Raw genomic sequence first — 17203 nt, 5'->3', positions numbered from 1 at the left:
TAATTAATTAGTTTCAGGGTTTTTAAAAATTTTTTTATTTATTTATGATAATCACACACACACACACACACACAGAGGCAGAGACATAGGCAGAGGGAGAAGCAGGCTCCATGCACTGGGAGCCCAATGTGGGACTCGATCCTGGGTCTCCAGGATCGTGCCCTGGGCCAAAGGCAGGCGCCAAACCGCTGCGCCACCCAGGGATCCCTAGTTTAAGGTTTTTATTTAAATTCTAGTTAGTTAACATACAGTGTAATATTGGTTTCAGGAGTAGAATCTAATGATCATTACTTATGTAAAACCTAGTGCTGGTCACAAGTGCCCTTGATGGGTTCTATGTTTCAGTCTCTCCCATGGAGGCAACAGAAGGGACAAAGTGAAAAGTGAGTTGTTTTTTCCATTCAGATGTCTGTTTTTTTGATTGTGTGGTTTTCTGTACTGACTGATTGGATTTCATGTTTAAGACATTATCTTAAACATTCTGTACACTTACCGTGTAAGTAGGACTGGATAGTTGTAATTGAAAGTCTTCTGGTTTTTGGACTGAGTCCTTAGCAACTGTCAGGGCTCCATCCTCCCTTTTGGATGGGAGAAGCAGAATTCTGTCATTGATAGAATACAGCTGCTGAGCTCAGGCAGTCCTTAAGATGGTCTCCCAGTCTAACCATTTACAAGCCGTGTGACTTTGGGCAAGTTACTTAACCGTGAGCCTCAGTTTACTCAGCTGTAACGTAGGGTTAAAGCCAGGTATCTTATTGGTAGAACTAAATGAGATAATGTGTGTAAAACCCTTGGTTGTAATAGGGACTCAGTAAATGATAACTTCTTAAATGTTAGAACAACCCCAGAAGGCTCTGCCATGTATCCAGGGTACTTGGCCACTGTGTAGCTTCTTTAATCTTTCATCTGTTGATCAAGGGGAACCATTGAAGGTACATAGTAGATATGCAGTAAGTGTTGAATGAACAAGGGAGCCTTGGTACTTTGTTCTATTGCCTTAGAACAGCACTTCACACTGTGACTTTTGCCCTGGGAGGTGTCCTGAGAGATGCTTTGAGGAAACTTGCCAGTTAAATTTGGGGAATGCTCTAGAATCTACAGTATATAGATAGATTCTAGCTCTCTCTAGAGATAAATAGCACATATCACTGTTAGAGAAGTTCAGAAAAGTTGGAGAGAGAAGAAACCTCTGTAGCTTTTCAAATTTGGCATTTTCCAAGCTCATTTGATTATATGGGGTAATGATGGCACCTCCATGAAGCTGTGATGAAGCTTTAATGGGTTAACATGCCCAAAGCACTTAGAACAGTGCTGGGTAGAGTGAGACCACAAAGGGGTGGCTGTGACTAAGTGCTTTTTCATCTGTGGACTCTTCAGAGTATTTAGCCATTCCCTCGTTGATGGCTATTTCAGTTATTTCCAATGATGTATTGTTACAGACAGAGCTGTGGTAAAACCCTTACATCTGTGCAGGTATTTCTGTGGGTGAGTGTCCTAGAAGTAGAATTGCTGGGTAAAAGGATATGCACACTCAAAAATGTGGTAGATCCCTCAGAATTACCTTCCAAAATCTGATCAGCCATTATCTAACAGCTCATTTGCCCCTTGGAGAGATAAGAAGCTATCTTCCCATACCACGTGTGTGCTGCATCCTTTCTTCCTCCTGTGCTCTAATTGAAAATGGAGTGGACACAACAGAAAGTCACCCCTCTCTTCTGTCTTGCAGAGTCTGGCCACAGATAAGGGACCAAAATGACTGACTCAAAATATTTCACCACGACCAAGAAAGGTACTGTTTATTTCATTGTGGGGTCTTTTCCTACTCTTTCCCTGCTCTACCCTTCTGCCTTCTCTGCCAGGGTGGGCTTTGGGGCAGGGGTGGAGGCCTGGAAGCGAGTGGCAGGAATTACCCAGAGCATCTTTAACCTTGTGGATTCAGAACATTGGAGTGTTGATAGTGTAAGAAATTGACCACTTCCTTTAGAACTCAGGAAGGGAAGAGCACTCTCTCTGGAGGGGGGGCGGGGGACACCCTCTTTTGTTCTGAATGGCCTAATGTTATTAAATATGATGTTTTTTTTTTTTCCTGGAGGAAGGAAAGCACAATCCTATCAGTAACCTCACAGTGATATGTGTGTGTGTGTGTCTGGTCTTTTTCCATGGGCACATGTTTTACGTGGTTGAAGTCAGAATTTATATCCTGTTTTTCATCTGACATTATCTTAAACATTTCCCCACAGTTCTAACTACTCAATGTTAGTCTGCTGAGTTGCTGCACTGAAATTTGCTAAGCTGGTCTTATGTTGTAGGGTATTGTGGTTGTTTCTGCTCTCTGGAAAACAGATGGTTATAGTGGCTGACGAATGTGCTTTAACCCTGTAAGCATCTTTCGGACTGACCCTTCCTTCCTCCTTCCTTGTTTCCAAGCATGATTGACACACACCTGCTGACCAGATGAAAAGAGTCTTGTTGTTGATGCAGCTGAGCCAGGACCTGTAGTCTGCCCCTTATGGAGCACTTCTTCATTGGTCTAGCCAGTTTTTACTGAGCCCCCTCCATGTGCCATGGAGTCAGATTGGAGTCTCTGACCTGGCTTTACTTGCAGTTAAGCAGAGAAGACAGACTATTAAATAGTAATCACGCTAAAGGTGGTAGGTCTGTGCTAAGGGGAAGTGCAGGGAGCTGTGTGGACCTTGGGTGGAGCTAACTAGGTAAGGGGGAGGGGAGAGGAGCAGAGCAGAGCACTTGCTTTCCCCAGGGTACCTTCGGGGAAAAGAAAGCACCTGGGCACAAGTTACTGAAGTGGGATGAAAGGAGAGTTGGAGAGATGTGCAGGGCTAGAGGGGGTGAACATAGTGCTGAGTGTATTAGGGTGTCAGTGGTTGAGTTTTTGCTGGTTTTCCTTTGAGAGGAATGTCCATAAAGGGATGCCTAGGTCCAAGTCAGACATCAGTTATAGTTTTAAGCAACAGAAGGTCCAAGGCAGCTTCTAATAAAGAAGTGAAGGGGATGATATTAGGGAGAGGCAAGGGGAACAGTACCACAGCTTCCATGAGAGATGATTGTACCTGAGCCCAGGGGGTGGGGTAGGGTGCAGCATTGTGGGTAGAGAGAATCCGATGCCTTGTATATGATTGAGGAGGTAGGTTTGGTGGCTAATTGGATTTCGGGCCCATTAGAGGAAAGAGATGTTTTGGAAACAGGCAGATCCCAAGTTTACCTCATCAGCCTTCTTAGAATTGAAGTGACTCAGGCCTAGATCCATTAGTTGATGGCCAGTTGTATTGAATCTGACCGAGCACTTTGAGCAAAGCCCGGGTGGTCCTGCAACATGACGGAGGAGGATCAAAGTCATCATGGTCTGTTGGATCCTGCAGCAGGGAGATATGGTCCCCTCAGTCTCTTGGAGGGGAAGGGCATGTGTTCCTTTTGTCCTAAGGAAGTCGAGTCTGAACTGCAAGGTCTGCAGATTCCTACTGGCTCTGTTGAGCAATATCCTCAGTGAGGCCCTGCCCTGGGCCATGCTTTGTGATTGTTCTTAATTAACTTTGTTTGCTGTCTGTCATCTCAAGTTCTTTCCCTGAGCACCACATTGTTCAATCATGATAAAAACCTGCAAGTTTTCTTTTTCTCACTGTATATCCATCTAGAACTTCTTCGGCACTTCCCCCCACGTGACAGTCTGCTTTATTCTGACCCTCAGTAACTTGAGAGGGAGCCCAGGGCTCTCCCACAAAAAAGGAATCCAAGTCAAGGGTCACATGGCAAATTAATAACAATAGTAGTCACCTTTAATGCAGGCCACTGAGTGCCAGCCACTGAGATGAGTATTTTATATCTGAGTGTTAAATGAGAGAATTCACTGCTCCAGTCAAAGTAGAACGAGTACAGGCAAAGGAAACTGACTCAGAGAAGCAAAGTGATATCCTTAGTTGGCCTGAGCATATGGGCTTTGGAGTTGCAAGACCCAGTTTTGAATGTTGGCCCTACCTGCTACTGGTGGTGTGTTCTTGGGCAAGTCACAACCTCCATTTGCTCATCTGTAAAACGGGGGTGGAGGTATGATGCAGAGTTGTCATGAGGATGAAGTAAGAAATGGAGAAAAGTATGGCACCTGCCTTAGAAAAAGGTTCAGGAAATCCTGGCGGCTGCTGTTTTGAGGGCAGGAGGCCTGTCTAATTCCAAAGTCTGCCCTTATAACCTGTCATTGAGGTTATCTGGGCCCTGAACAATCCTATTTCCTCATTTGTTTTTTTTTTTCCAGATTGAGTTCTTAAGAATAGCTTATTATGTGCTCAAGCTCTTATGGAGCAAGTGAATTCCCATTTTCAGAGCTGAGCAACCACTTGTGGCTTAGGAAGTGAAACCCTGAGTGCACTGTTTTTAACTGGAGGTTCTAGGAAAACAGGAAAGCCAAGTGTGGGAATCGAGCAAATCCTATCCTCTCCCTTCAAATCTTCAGTCCCCAGATTCCATCACACACTGCCTTGAGGACTTTGGGTGAGCGTGGTAGCTGAGGAGAATTTTGCTTTCCTCTGAATATTTTTAACTGTGGCTGACCACGACCTATCCTCACACTTTTTGCCTCCCTCTAAACCTTTGTAGCTTCCACAGTTCTCTCTGTTCAGTCTAGCATATCCTCCAGGCTTCCCTCTTGATGATTCCTCTCCTCAGAATTGTCCCTCTCTACTGCCTCTGTCATGAAGGCCAAGGACCTAAAGCTGCCCTCAGCTGGTAGCACAGAATGTCTTACCTGCCTCTGCCCTCCCATCCTTTGGAATTTGGGGATTGAGAATGACCCCCTGGTAGGGTGGGGGTGGATCACTCATACCTGCCTCCTTTTTTAGGGGAGATCTTCGAGCTGAAGGCAGAGCTCAACAGTGACAAGAAGGAGAAGAAGAAGGAGGCGGTAAAGAAAGTGATTGCGTCAATGACCGTGGGCAAAGATGTCAGGTGTGCAGGCGTAGGCCGGGTGGCAGCAGGAGCGGGGCTCCAAAGCTTGGGTCTAGTTCAGATCTCTCATTGACATTATCTCTAGGTACCTGTGTCTCCCCTTGTTATAGCTCCCTTCATGAACCACCTTTCCAAACAGAAGGTTTTGTTTACAGAGGGGTCCTATGCTCACATGCTGCTGGGGTGAAGTGGCAGGAGAGTAAGTGAAGTGGGCAAGGTCAAAAAGGTAACAAGCAAATGAAGTGGATGTAGCAGAACCCTGTCAGAGATTCCAAAGGATTGCTGCCAGCTGGGGAGAATGAACCCAGTCTGGGCAGGTCTGGTTTTTTTTTTAAAAAATAAGAAATCAGGATTTTTCATTTTAAATCTCTTTATTTTAGGTTTCCAAGATGATATTAAACAAATACTGTAGTAACAGTAACACACACCTGCAGATGGAATTTATCGAATTTATCACTAGTTTGCAGCCTCTGCTTTGCATCTGATTGCCAGAGCAAATCATATGTAGAATGCTGCCTCACCTTTGCTCACACTTTTGCCCTGTGTAGAATGTCCCTTTCCCCTTTTACATTTACCAGCATGTTTTCCCATCTCTTAAACCCCATTCACGGTGTCTCTGTTGCCTTCACTCGTCACCCCAGCCCACCCCCCTGAGTGTGCAGCATTTGTTCTGTGTTCCTATCACCTGGCACTAATTCTTGACTGTCCTTTTATTATGTGTACTTGTGTTTACCTGCCCACCATGTCATACAGTCCCCAAGGAGGAGGATTGGATTTTGCAACAACTTAAGAGTTGCACAGTATTTGAGAGTAAGCAGAAAACTTTCAGATAGGTTCTCTAGCAGTTCTTTACAATTCCTATATTGCAGGTAATGATGTGTTTACTGCCAAGGAAACCAGGTAAAGAAAGGGTCTAGTGGCTGCCCAGCAGTCACGTGGTTAATAGAACTAGGACTCAGGCCCAGCTCTTCTGAAATCGAAATCCAGGGCATTTCCACCCATACCCTCTCCTCTATGCCCTCATGGTGCCCAGTTCCTGACTCATAGGCCTGGGCACTGATGTGGAGCAGCTCCTCATCTGGATCCCACATCAGGATCACACTTCTCCAGACTTCTCTGTGGATTGCCTTATCCTATTGCCACCTCAGCAAGGGACCTCCTAACAGTACCACAGTAGAAACAGTTCTGCAGAGAGACCTGCTGTAGACAGAGTGGCAAAAGGATCAGGCGTTTGCTGGAAAATTAGGCCTCCTTCCAAGTCACATCCTTCCAGGACAAAGCCATTCTCCTTCAACTAGAACATTGCTGTCACCTCCTCACAGAGGAAGCACCTTTGTTCTTCTGTCTCAAGCGAACTTGTTGTGCTGATGTGACAGGCCCATCAGCTGTTTCTCCTCTTCACCTTCCTCTTTCTTCTTGGTTCTTCATCTTCCAAGGTGATGCATCAAGGTCAGCATTATCAACTGGGTTCCCTTCTAAGGGAGTCCAGGGAGCTCACTTTGACCTCTTAAGTCTCTGTTACTGTGTCCTCGACCATTAAGTCACAAGCCTTGAGAGGGGAGGTAATGATGCCAGAGAGAGGAAGGAAATTGACCTCTAAGCATATTTCACATCTCAGGGGGTTTGGGACTCTGGGGTACCGTGTTGGGAGGGGTTCCACCCAGAATAACAGCAGTCCTGGGCATGGGCTTTAGAACCAGAGCTGGCTCCTCAGGCAGGTTATTTGACATTTATGAGCCGTAATATTGTCTTCTGTAAAATGAAGATAACACACTGGCTTCTTGGGGTTGTTAAATGAGATCACACATACAAAGCCCGGCATAGAGCAAATGCTCCATACATGCTGAGCTAGTTTTTAGTGGGCATCTGAGCTGGCCCTTCTGGTGAAAGGAACATGCCTATTCCCACTTCCCTACAACCATCTGGAACCAGCAGCCCAATATAAGGGGGCCGCATTAAGTTTCAGGGAAAGAAAACAATTGTTTTCATCTATTTAGCACCTCTCGGATGTCAAAGACCAGATATCTGGAGTATGGTGCCCTCTTTAAATATTACAGGGCCCTGTGTAATGGGGTTTTTTTACACCTTCCCTGGAGGTGAACAAACTTGTGGGGGGATGAAGGAGACAGAGCTGGTTTTGAGCCAGGTCTGATAGGCTGTAGAGCTTGTATATGAATGAATCCCGTGAAAAGAACAGAGGACTTTGCTTTTCAAATCACCTTTTCGATTCCATTACTACCAATAAGTGTTCATGGTTAACAGAGCATAGCTGATGTCCTCCCTTTTACTAGGAAGTCCTGTTATCTTTTTCTTTCTCTCCCATCCACTATCTCTGCGCCCCCACCCCACCTCCCAGACCCCCCATTAGCTCTCTGAAAAACCTTCTTCTTTCTCCAGCCTTAACTACGCTCATGCCATTTTGACTTTTCAGTGCCCTCTTTCCTGACGTGGTGAACTGTATGCAGACAGACAACCTGGAGCTGAAGAAGCTGGTGTACTTGTATTTGATGAACTACGCCAAGAGTCAGCCGGACATGGCCATCATGGCTGTCAACACCTTTGTGAAGGTAAATAGCTTGGTGGGAGGAAAGGCATGGGTGTTCACTGCTCCCTCTTCCCTCCATCTCTTGGGGTGGGACACTATGGCCCTGAGTAAAAACACTCAGGCTCCTTTCTAGTCCCTCTGACTCCCAGCCTGAGGGCCACTTAGTCCTCCAGCAGAGGGCTCCCACTCTCAGAAAAATCAGTTACTATAGACCCTGTTAACTCATTCTGTGTGAGGTAGCCTAAGGCCTTTATTGATCCTCATATCCCCCTGGGGTGCACCAATGCCCTACATCCGTTGCCAGGGCAGAATTCAGCATCTCAGAGCTCCTGTGTTCCCATTTTAGACTTTGCCCCTTTCTGTGTTTTCCACTTAGATTAAGGAGCAAACGGGGGGGGGGCACGCGGGGGGGGGGGGGCAGCCTCAGTGGTGCAGTGGTTTAGTGCCGCCTGCAGCCGGAGGTGTGATCCCAGAGACCCAGGATCGAGTCCCATGACGGGCTCCCTGCATGGAGCCTGCTTCTCCCTCTGCCTGTGTCTCTGCCTCTCTCTCTCTCTGAATAAAAAAAAAAAAAAAAAAAAAAAAGGCAAATGGGGACTTGAAGTGCCAGGGGTTTTTTTGTTTTGTTTTTGTTTTTAAGATTTTATTTATTTATTCATGAGAGACAGAGGTAGAGTGAGAAGCAGGTTCCCTGTAGGAAGCCCGATGTGGGGCCTCGATCCTGGGACCCCAGGATCATGCCCTGAGCCAAAGGCAGACACTCAACCACTGAGTCACCCAGGCATCCCCGAAGTGTCAGTTCTGTCTACCTTTAGAGCCTTCCTAGCTCCCCTTACCCTGTCAGTGCTCAGATACGGACACATGATGGGTTCTTTGGGTTATGGTACCTGATGGATATAGGTTTGAATCATGGCTCTGCTCTGTGACTGGATGAGCTCCCAGTCTTCCTGGGAGGCTCAGCTGCTTCATCTGTCAAATGGGAACAGTATTATATGTCTGCTGTGAGCATCAGGAGTCAACAATGCACAAAGCCCAAGCATAATATGTGGCAAATGCTTGATGCCCATACATGACACTGACTTTTGGCACTGATGGCCACAGTTAGTGGGAGATCCCATAGCAGTATCTGATGTTGCTGAGCTTGCCTCTGCTGCCGGCCAATGACTGGTTCCCCTCAGGACTGTGAGGATCCCAATCCCCTGATCCGGGCCCTGGCTGTGCGGACCATGGGCTGCATCCGCGTTGACAAGATCACAGAGTACCTGTGTGAGCCACTCCGGAAGTGCCTGAAGGATGAGGACCCATACGTGCGCAAAACAGCAGCTGTCTGTGTAGCCAAGCTCCATGACATCAACGCCCAGCTGGTAGAGGACCAGGGCTTCCTGGACACCCTTAAAGACCTAATCTCTGACTCTAACCCCATGGTAAGCCATTGCCACTCACCGTGCCACTTCACTACCTCCTGGGCTGCTTGGGAACATCTTGGCTCCACCCTCTACCAAACACTCCCCAGTTCTTGGAAGTCAGAGTCTTGCTGGGTAGGCTAATTGTTCTCATGCCTGCAGTGGTTCAGGCACCGTCTTTGGAGGGAGCTAGACCTGTATTCCCTTCTCTGCCCCTTCTTTAACATGAGCTGTGTGACCTTGGGCAGACTGCCCAGCCTTCCAGAACCACCTTTTCTTCATCAGTAAGATGGATCTAATTCTCCACTGGCTGGCAGGAGTGTTGTGAGGCTTAAGCTTTGAAGGTAATGTACCTAGCATGGCCTGGCACACAGTGGTGCAACCAAGACTAGTGTACTCCTTACCCTAACAGCCACTGTCATTGTCACTGTCTACTCACCAAGATATCAGTGAGCTCTGAATGTGAGGTTCTCTTTCCGCACGTCTTTGGGTTACAGCGTTGCAGAGGGTCACCCTTGAAGTAGCATAGCCTGGAGGAGAGTGCACCAGGATGTGGCTGGGAGGGGAGCTCCTCTCCTTCCAGTTTGGAGGACAGTTCAGCAGACCCTGTTTGGAGTGAAATACACAAGCTCCTCAGCCTAGCCATCCCACTCTGTCCTATGGAAACACTGGTCACATAAGGGCACTGAAAGGCCAGTACAGCATTGGCCATTGGAACACTGTTTGTTACAGGGAAAAGTTGAAAACCCTGCAGAATACACATAAAAACAACTGCTCTGGTAGAAATGGGTTGAGAGCCCAGTGCTTCACCTGGCAACCCCTTTGGATTCTTGCCCCCCATCTGTTACCAGTAGCTCTGAGGGGTTCTAGAGGAATCTTCTAACTCCAAGAAGCACACTTGACATCCCCTGAAGTGAGCTGTTGTAGCTGGTAGGCAGGGGCTGCATGCTAGATAGCTAGGAATGTTTTCTGCTGCCAGGCATTTAGAGCTGGATCTTTCTTTTGTTTGTTTTCTTTCTTTTTTTTCATTGGTGAGGGCACTTAACATTTGTTCTGGTTTACAGGGGAGTCAGTAGGGTGAGTGCTCAGAGTGGGTCACCATGCTGCAAACCCTGCCCATCAGGTCCTGTTCCTTTCAGGGTATTCAGGCCCTCACCAGCGAGCATGATTAGCTCCAATGTGGCTTGGCCCAAGCAGCACCCCCAGCCTCTGCCCCTCCTACCCTCTCAACCAGGTGGTGGCAAACGCAGTGGCTGCCCTCTCAGAGATTGCTGAGTCTCATCCCAGCAGCAACCTGCTTGACCTGAACCCGCAGTCCATTAATAAGCTGCTGACAGCCCTGAACGAGTGCACCGAGTGGGGCCAGATCTTCATCCTGGACTGCCTGGCCAACTATACGCCTAAGGATGACCGGGAGGCCCAGAGGTGAGCAGGTTTCCCCTTGCTTGCCAGCCCAGTGACCTGGTCCTTGGCGGGGCTTCAGCCGTGAACTGGGCCTCAGACCTCTGCTGGGCCCTTTGCCAGGTCCTTGCCCCACAGACTATCCTCAGGCACGTCTCAAGGGAGGCCAGAGCCAGGCAGTCAGCTCCCTACTCAGCATGAAACAGCCAGAACCAAGGCCAGCGCCTGATCTGATTGTTGACAGAGACCCTGATCACCTTGGGCTGAGTAAAGGAGGTAGATAGCACCAGAGTCACCATTCGTTGGATTCTTTCTGGGTGGCTGGGGCTCTGCCGAGTGCTTCCTATGCATTAGATGCTCCTTAAAGCATCTCTGTGAAAGGTGCCCCATCTTTGTCCACATTTTACAGGTAAGGAAACACTGGCTCAGAAGGTGGAAGAAATCCTACAGTTCACCCAGCTGGGTCTACCCTGATGTTTGGTCATAACCAACATGATATCTTGCCCGTTTTGAACGAACCCTTTTGCAGTGGGAGAAGGGAAGGATTTGACACCCAGTGTTTATTAACTACTATGCATAGGGCTTTTTTTTTTTTATTTTTTTTAATTTTTATTTATTTATGATAGTTAGAGAGAGAGAGGCAGAGACACAGGCAGAGGGAGAAGCAGGCTCCATGCACCGGGAGCCCGATGTGGGACTCGATCCCGGGTCCCCAGGATCGCGCCCTGGGCCAAAGGCAGGCGCCAAACCGCTGTGCCACCCAGGGATCCCTGCATAGGGCTTTATGTGCGTTGTTTCATGGAAGCCTTCAGCATCCCTGGGAAGATGGTACCATCATCTCCATTTTCTAGATGAGGAAACAAACTCAGTGGTTTTAACCTGTTGGGGTCAGTTAGTGAGCACCAGAAACAAGATCTAGATCCTCCTACGGAAAACATGTTCTCTTAATAACTAAAAACAGGGTATTTCCCTTGTCTGTCTCTCCTGTTTACCCCCCTTGGAACGGACCCCAGCATCTGTGAGCGGGTCACCCCCAGACTGTCCCACGCCAACTCTGCTGTGGTGTTGTCTGCTGTGAAGGTGCTGATGAAGTTCATGGAAATGTTGTCCAAGGATCTGGACTACTATGGCACACTGCTCAAGAAGCTGGCCCCACCCCTGGTCACGCTACTGTCAGCTGAGCCTGAGCTGCAGTATGTGGCCCTGCGCAACATCAACCTCATCGTACAGAAAAGGTACCCAGACTACTGCATATGTGCAGTGTGTACCTGGGATTGGGGGTAGAGGGGAGGGATATTTCTTCCTGGGAACAGGACCCTAAAGGGAAACTGACCTATAGCTCTGTAGGAAATCTCAAAAGCTTAATCCAGGAGCCTTAGCCATAGACAGCTTTGTCCTCCACGGGACATTTGGAAATGTCTGGAGACATTTTTGGTTGTCAGACTTCAGGGGACTTTACTGGCACCTAGTGGGTAGAGGCCAAGGATGCTGCTCAACACTCTACAGTACACAGGACAGCCTCCCCTCCCCCAGAGAACTGGCCAGCCCAAAATGTCAGTAGTGCTGAGAGTGAGAAACCCTGGCTTAACCTAATCAGGTAGCAGGTCAAGTATAGACCAGCATGGTGCTTTTTAACCACAAAAAATGGATGGCTCCATAATTCACAGAACCCTCCTGAAACAAGATATAAGATTCTGTCTGTATTTTTCCTGGGGATAGAGTCTATAGCATTAGTCAAATTCTCTGAGGTTGGAGGACTCCAAAGTGGCAAGGTACTATGGACTTTGCATCAGCCTAGGGCCTGAGGTGGGGTATATGAGAATCACTCAGATGCCCATATCTGGCGACGCTTGGGTGGCTTAGTCAGTTAAGCATCAGGCACTCTTGATCTCAGCTCAGGCCTTGATCTCAGGGTCATGAGTTCAAGCCCCATGTTGGGCTCCATATTGGATGTGGAGCCTACTTTAAAAAAGAAGCTCATTTCTGTTGGCCCCATGGGAATGACCACAACTGTAAGCCACTGCCTCAAAGAGAAGGTGCCTGATACCTAGGATGGGTAGAGCTTAAAAATAATTAGCAGTGTCCGAGGGGCCCAGAATAGGAGGGGTTCTCTGGAACAATCCAGAAAACAGTAGGGCTTGTCTCTGGAGTTATCCTCCCAGCCTTTTTGGTCAAATGGCTCGCTCAGTTACTAACTCGTGAGCATCCATGTTTTACAGTAGTCCCCTTGCTGGAAACAGGGCTATGTGAAAACAAGGGTTTCTTGTAGACATTCTTTCTTGGAAGACAGCATATCTCCCTGTCCTTGTAGCATCATTCTGGTTCTTAGAACACTTTTTTTTTTTTTTTTTAAGATTTTATTTATTTATTCATGAGAGACACAGAGAGAAAGAGAGGCAGAGACACAAGCAGAGGGAGAAGTAGGCTCCTCGCAGGGAGCCTGACTGGGACTCGATCCCGGGTCTCCAGGGTCACACCCTGGGCTGAAGGCAGCACTAAACCACTGAGCCACCCAGGCTGCCCTTCTTAGAACACTCTTGACGGTCCAGAGATATCAGTAGAATTATGGCAGTTGTGAAGATTGAGAGGTAAATTTGGGAAAGCATTTTAAGTGCCTAAACAGAGCTAAGAGACTAGGGATTCATTCGTAGTTGCAGTGTAGGATTTAGTAAGATATAGCAACCTAAAGATCACGATCAGCGTGAAGGGCTCCCTGTGCTATATTTAACATGGCAAATCTCTTAAGAAGTTGACCAGGTTGCCCAGGCACCATCTGGCCTAGTCCCCACATTGGGTCAGGCAGCTTTTGCCAAGTCCTGATTGCAGAAATCATGTCTTCCTCCTCTCCCCACCCCAAGCTTGGGATCCTGTCTCTCCCACCAGGCACGACAAAGGCTTCTGCAGCTTGCACAGAAGCACGGAGTATTACCTAGAGTCCCTCCTTTCTCTCTGCTGTGTCTTCTCCCCTCTTCACCATCTGTCCTCATTCTTTTTCCTTCTTTCTTCAGTTCTGGAAAGGGCATAGAAATAAGAGCTGAGGATGGTGACTCTTGATTCTACCCTTATTAGCACTAGATACACCTGGTGCAAGCCCCCACCTTTCAGATTTCCTCATCTAAGAAAAAAGAGGTGGGTGGTACCAGTTGAGGGAGGAGCAGCAACACATAGCAAGTGCATCTCTGAAGTAGGCATTGATCATGCTAAATGCTTCCTGTCTAACTCTCACAAGAGCTCTGTGATGTGGGTGTCTGTTGGGGTCCCTGGGACCACTCTGATGTTTAGAGATTCTCTAGAAGGACTCATGGGAACTTATTGGAGACTCAGCACCCTGGGTTTTTATTGGGGGCTGGTCACATGGTCACCTACCAAAATTTCAAATGCCCAGAAGGAAAGCAGATATTCAGCATAAATCATATTGTTTATACAAACATTATAGGCATGGTTAGCCACCTTTATCATTTAGGGAACAGTGAGAACACTCCCAAAAACTGAGTTCCCTGATGCCAGACCTTTCTAAGGCTGGAGACTGAGGCCTGCAGTGCTAACGGTGTCATTCTGATTTTGTGAGTGAGGAAGCAGAGGCCTCAGGTCCCAGCTGGGATTGGCACTGAGGTCTGATTCCCATACCTGCTGCCTGCTACTCTCAAATACGAACTAACTCTTGCTCATATTCCCTCTTCCCTTCCTGGAATAATGTTGGACATACAGTGGCCAATCAGAACCTTCTGCAGGCCTTCACTGGACTCTCACTCAGGAACTGTGCAGCCGTGACAGTGACTGTCTTCACTGATGTTAGGATCTACCTCAGACCGCAGAAATACCCCAGTAAACATGAAAGGGGTTTTCTCACAGGGCTTATGCCTTGCTTTTTACTCTTTGGGCAATCCTGTCTTGCCACCAGGCCTGAGATCCTGAAGCATGAAATGAAGGTCTTCTTTGTGAAATACAATGACCCCATCTACGTGAAGCTGGAGAAGCTGGACATCATGATCCGTCTGGCCTCCCAGGCCAACATCGCCCAGGTTAGCAGAGGGCTGTAGCTAGGGGCATGAACTTTGATGTTGACAGCAACACCACCACCAGGCTGTGGTCTCTGAGTGGGCTGCCAGAGACCACAGCTCATCATTAACAGTTCATCTCATGAAGAGTGCTTAACAAGGCTCTGTAAGCAAGCACTCAACAAATCTTAAAGGTATTTTTGTGATTAAAACATTTGTTCTCCCTACTATTACTTATCCATCCTTTGAAAAGTGGTAGTCTGGTGGCTCTGTTAGCTAGCTCAACCTAAACAAGGGTTGTCCAGTCCTGCCAACTAGTTCTTCCCTGCTTTCCTCTTCGGACATCTGGTAGCTCTCTCCTTCCCCTTGGCCCTTCTTGAGCAGGAGGCAGAATGCCATCTTTCTAGCAGTCTCTGCATACCTGTTGTCCAGGGATGTGGGTTCCCCGGAAGTTCCCACCCCCAACTTCATCTTTTCTCTTTGGGCCATAGGTCCTGGCAGAGCTGAAAGAGTATGCAACAGAGGTGGATGTGGACTTTGTACGGAAGGCTGTACGAGCCATTGGGCGCTGTGCCATCAAGGTGGAGGTGAGACTCTGGGACTCTGCCCTTTAGCAGGAGAGGGAAGGAAAGGAAGCTGAAACCAGAAAAACTAGTCTGATTCTAGAAGAATCTGCCGGCTCCTCATGGTCCAGGAAGGCCTGAGGGTCACCACTGGAGGCCCCAAAGCATCCATTGTGCAGATCTGATTGGGCTCCTTCTCTCTCTGTGATCACCTTTAGGCATTCAAGTTGTTGCAGATGAAACAAACACATCGGTAACCATGGGTTCTCCCACAGCATTAGCTAAGAGGGTGAGGCATCCCCAGCTGGTGGTGCCCCTGGTAGACTTAGCTTTCACTTTATGAGTTTTGGGGCAGGGTTCTCTGCCTGCTGAACATTTTAGCGTTAATCATGATTCAACTAACCATATGCCGTTTTCTCCAGGCTCTCAAGGGCTGTCCAGACCTCTGTGTCCTGGCATTTCATCCCTTATATTCTCTGCCTATGGTGACCTTCCTTAACCACTGAGCTGACTCTTTAAGTTAGTTCGTTGGGGACTGGGAGATCCTGGGACAGCTAGTCACCCCAGCCCCTTGAGGCATTTTCCCCTTGCTGCTAATGATGGCATTCTGAGAATCTCTCCCATAAGGGCATTAGTGTAACATATTGGAATAAGGGGTTGGAGGGGCTTCAAGTAGGGACTTTCTATTTTTGGTCATAGGGTCCTGTTTTGGGAAACAAGTAGAAGTGAGGTGGTGTCAGGCTGGAACACAGTCACTGCCTCGGCCTGGAAGTACTTCAAATACCCTCCCCACTCTCAGGAGATCTACTGGCTTTCTTAGTCTAACTCTCTAGGTCCCAGCCATCCCCAGGTTGTCATTTTGTACTCATTCTCCCACTGGTTATCTGGAGAAAGTGTTCTCTTGTTTTCCCACTGTGACAAGAAAGGGGGCAAGACGTGACTGAGCCCTTGGCTGAGGCATGGTCATCAGAGGTTCTGTTGGAAGTGGGTACAAAGGCCTTGCCCACATTACTCTTCCCACAGCAATCTGCAGAACGTTGTGTGAGCACACTGCTCGATCTCATCCAGACCAAGGTCAACTATGTGGTCCAGGAAGCCATTGTGGTCATCAAGGACATCTTTCGCAAGTATCCCAACAAGTATGTGCCTACCACTCTTAGTGTAAGGGTGATGTGGCTGTCCTGGGGACAGGCATGGAGGGGAGGGGAAGCAACAGGAGCCTCTCCCCTCTTCCTTCTCTGCCATAAATGGCATTCTCAAAAGAAACCTATTGTTTTTTCTTACTTCTGAGTCGCCCCTCCTCCACTCCCCAAACCAAATAAGCACTAAAATGTAGCAGATAAACTCAAATCCCATTACTCACCACCCTCTCAGGATCTTGTGGGGCAGCTTCCTGTCTCTCTTGGACTCTGCTGGGCCTCCTCTGGGTTGTGTGGGTTCCTTCATTGCTCACATGCTCACTGTGTGCTTGTCTCTTAGGTATGAGAGTGTGATCGCCACACTATGTGAGAACCTGGACTCCCTGGATGAGCCTGAGGCCCGGGCTGCCATGATTTGGATTGTAGGCGAGTATGCTGAGCGAATTGACAATGCTGATGAGCTGCTAGAGAGCTTCCTTGAAGGCTTCCATGATGAGAGCACCCAGGTGAGCCATCAGGTGTGGTGACTTGGGCCGGGATGTGGGTCATGACTGGCAGCTTGGTACCACTGCAGTCCATCCCACTCTGAAATCCTCCCCTCAGTAGTCCTTGGGGCTCTGCCCTTCATGATACAGCATTGATGGTGTGGACAGATAAGTGATGTAGGGCTGACAGGGATGGCCCCTTTTGCTCTCATACTCCAGTACCTAAGGGGGACTATGGGCGCAGTCTATGATGGTGCACACTGACGGCAAGTAGAAATTTGGAGGTTTAATTTTATATTTATCTTCGGATAGGTAATTCTTTGACTTGGTTCAAAATTGAAAAAAAATATGAATGGATGCATGATGAAAAGTCTCCTTCCTACCACTTTTCTGGCAACTCAGTTCTGATCATGGAGATCATCAGTGTCATTTCTTGGTTTCTTCGAGGTACTTCCAAAGACAGTATAGGAATACATACTCCTACATACGAGTAAACAAACACATATATAGTTGGTTTTTGTTATTTGTGATACTTAAGTTTTATAAAGTCACTGCAAATACTGAACTAGCAAGTACTAAACCATTGTTCCTATAAGCCTCTGATCACATTTTTGTCAATCAGTATTTAATCTTGTTTTTTATGTGTTTCTGTTTAGGGACACTTTCTTTTTATTTTTATTTTTTTTTAAGATTTCATTTATTCATGAGAATACACA

General features: G+C 47.6%; 1 protein-coding gene across 7 annotated transcripts in view; it reads left to right on the top strand.

Annotated features, from left to right (window-relative positions):
* Nucleotides 1-17203, top strand: part of AP1B1 (adaptor related protein complex 1 subunit beta 1) — an 82563-nt gene that overhangs the window by 44692 nt on the left and 20668 nt on the right. For 5 of the 7 annotated variants that reach the window (XM_049102065.1, XM_025474471.3, XM_049102066.1 and 2 more), the window contains exons 2-11: nucleotides 1727-1789; nucleotides 4848-4953; nucleotides 7385-7520; nucleotides 8677-8922; nucleotides 10136-10326; nucleotides 11316-11537; nucleotides 14204-14324; nucleotides 14792-14887; nucleotides 15887-16002; nucleotides 16343-16508. In XM_049102065.1, coding sequence (XP_048958022.1) covers nucleotides 1753-1789; nucleotides 4848-4953; nucleotides 7385-7520; nucleotides 8677-8922; nucleotides 10136-10326; nucleotides 11316-11537; nucleotides 14204-14324; nucleotides 14792-14887; nucleotides 15887-16002; nucleotides 16343-16508 — 1437 coding nt within the window. In that variant the 5' untranslated portion in view covers nucleotides 1727-1752. Of the gene's footprint in view, nucleotides 1-1726; nucleotides 1790-4847; nucleotides 4954-7384; nucleotides 7521-8676; nucleotides 8923-10135; nucleotides 10327-11315; nucleotides 11538-14203; nucleotides 14325-14791; nucleotides 14888-15886; nucleotides 16003-16342; nucleotides 16509-17203 lie in introns of those variants that run through there. The other 2 variants (XM_049102068.1, XM_049102067.1) reach the window with 2 other exon arrangements.

Source organism: Canis lupus, chromosome 26 (genome assembly GCF_003254725.2).
Source record: "Canis lupus dingo isolate Sandy chromosome 26, ASM325472v2, whole genome shotgun sequence".
Classification (NCBI taxonomy): Eukaryota; Metazoa; Chordata; class Mammalia; order Carnivora; family Canidae; genus Canis; species Canis lupus.
This window is presented reverse-complemented; position numbering and strand designations above follow the sequence as displayed.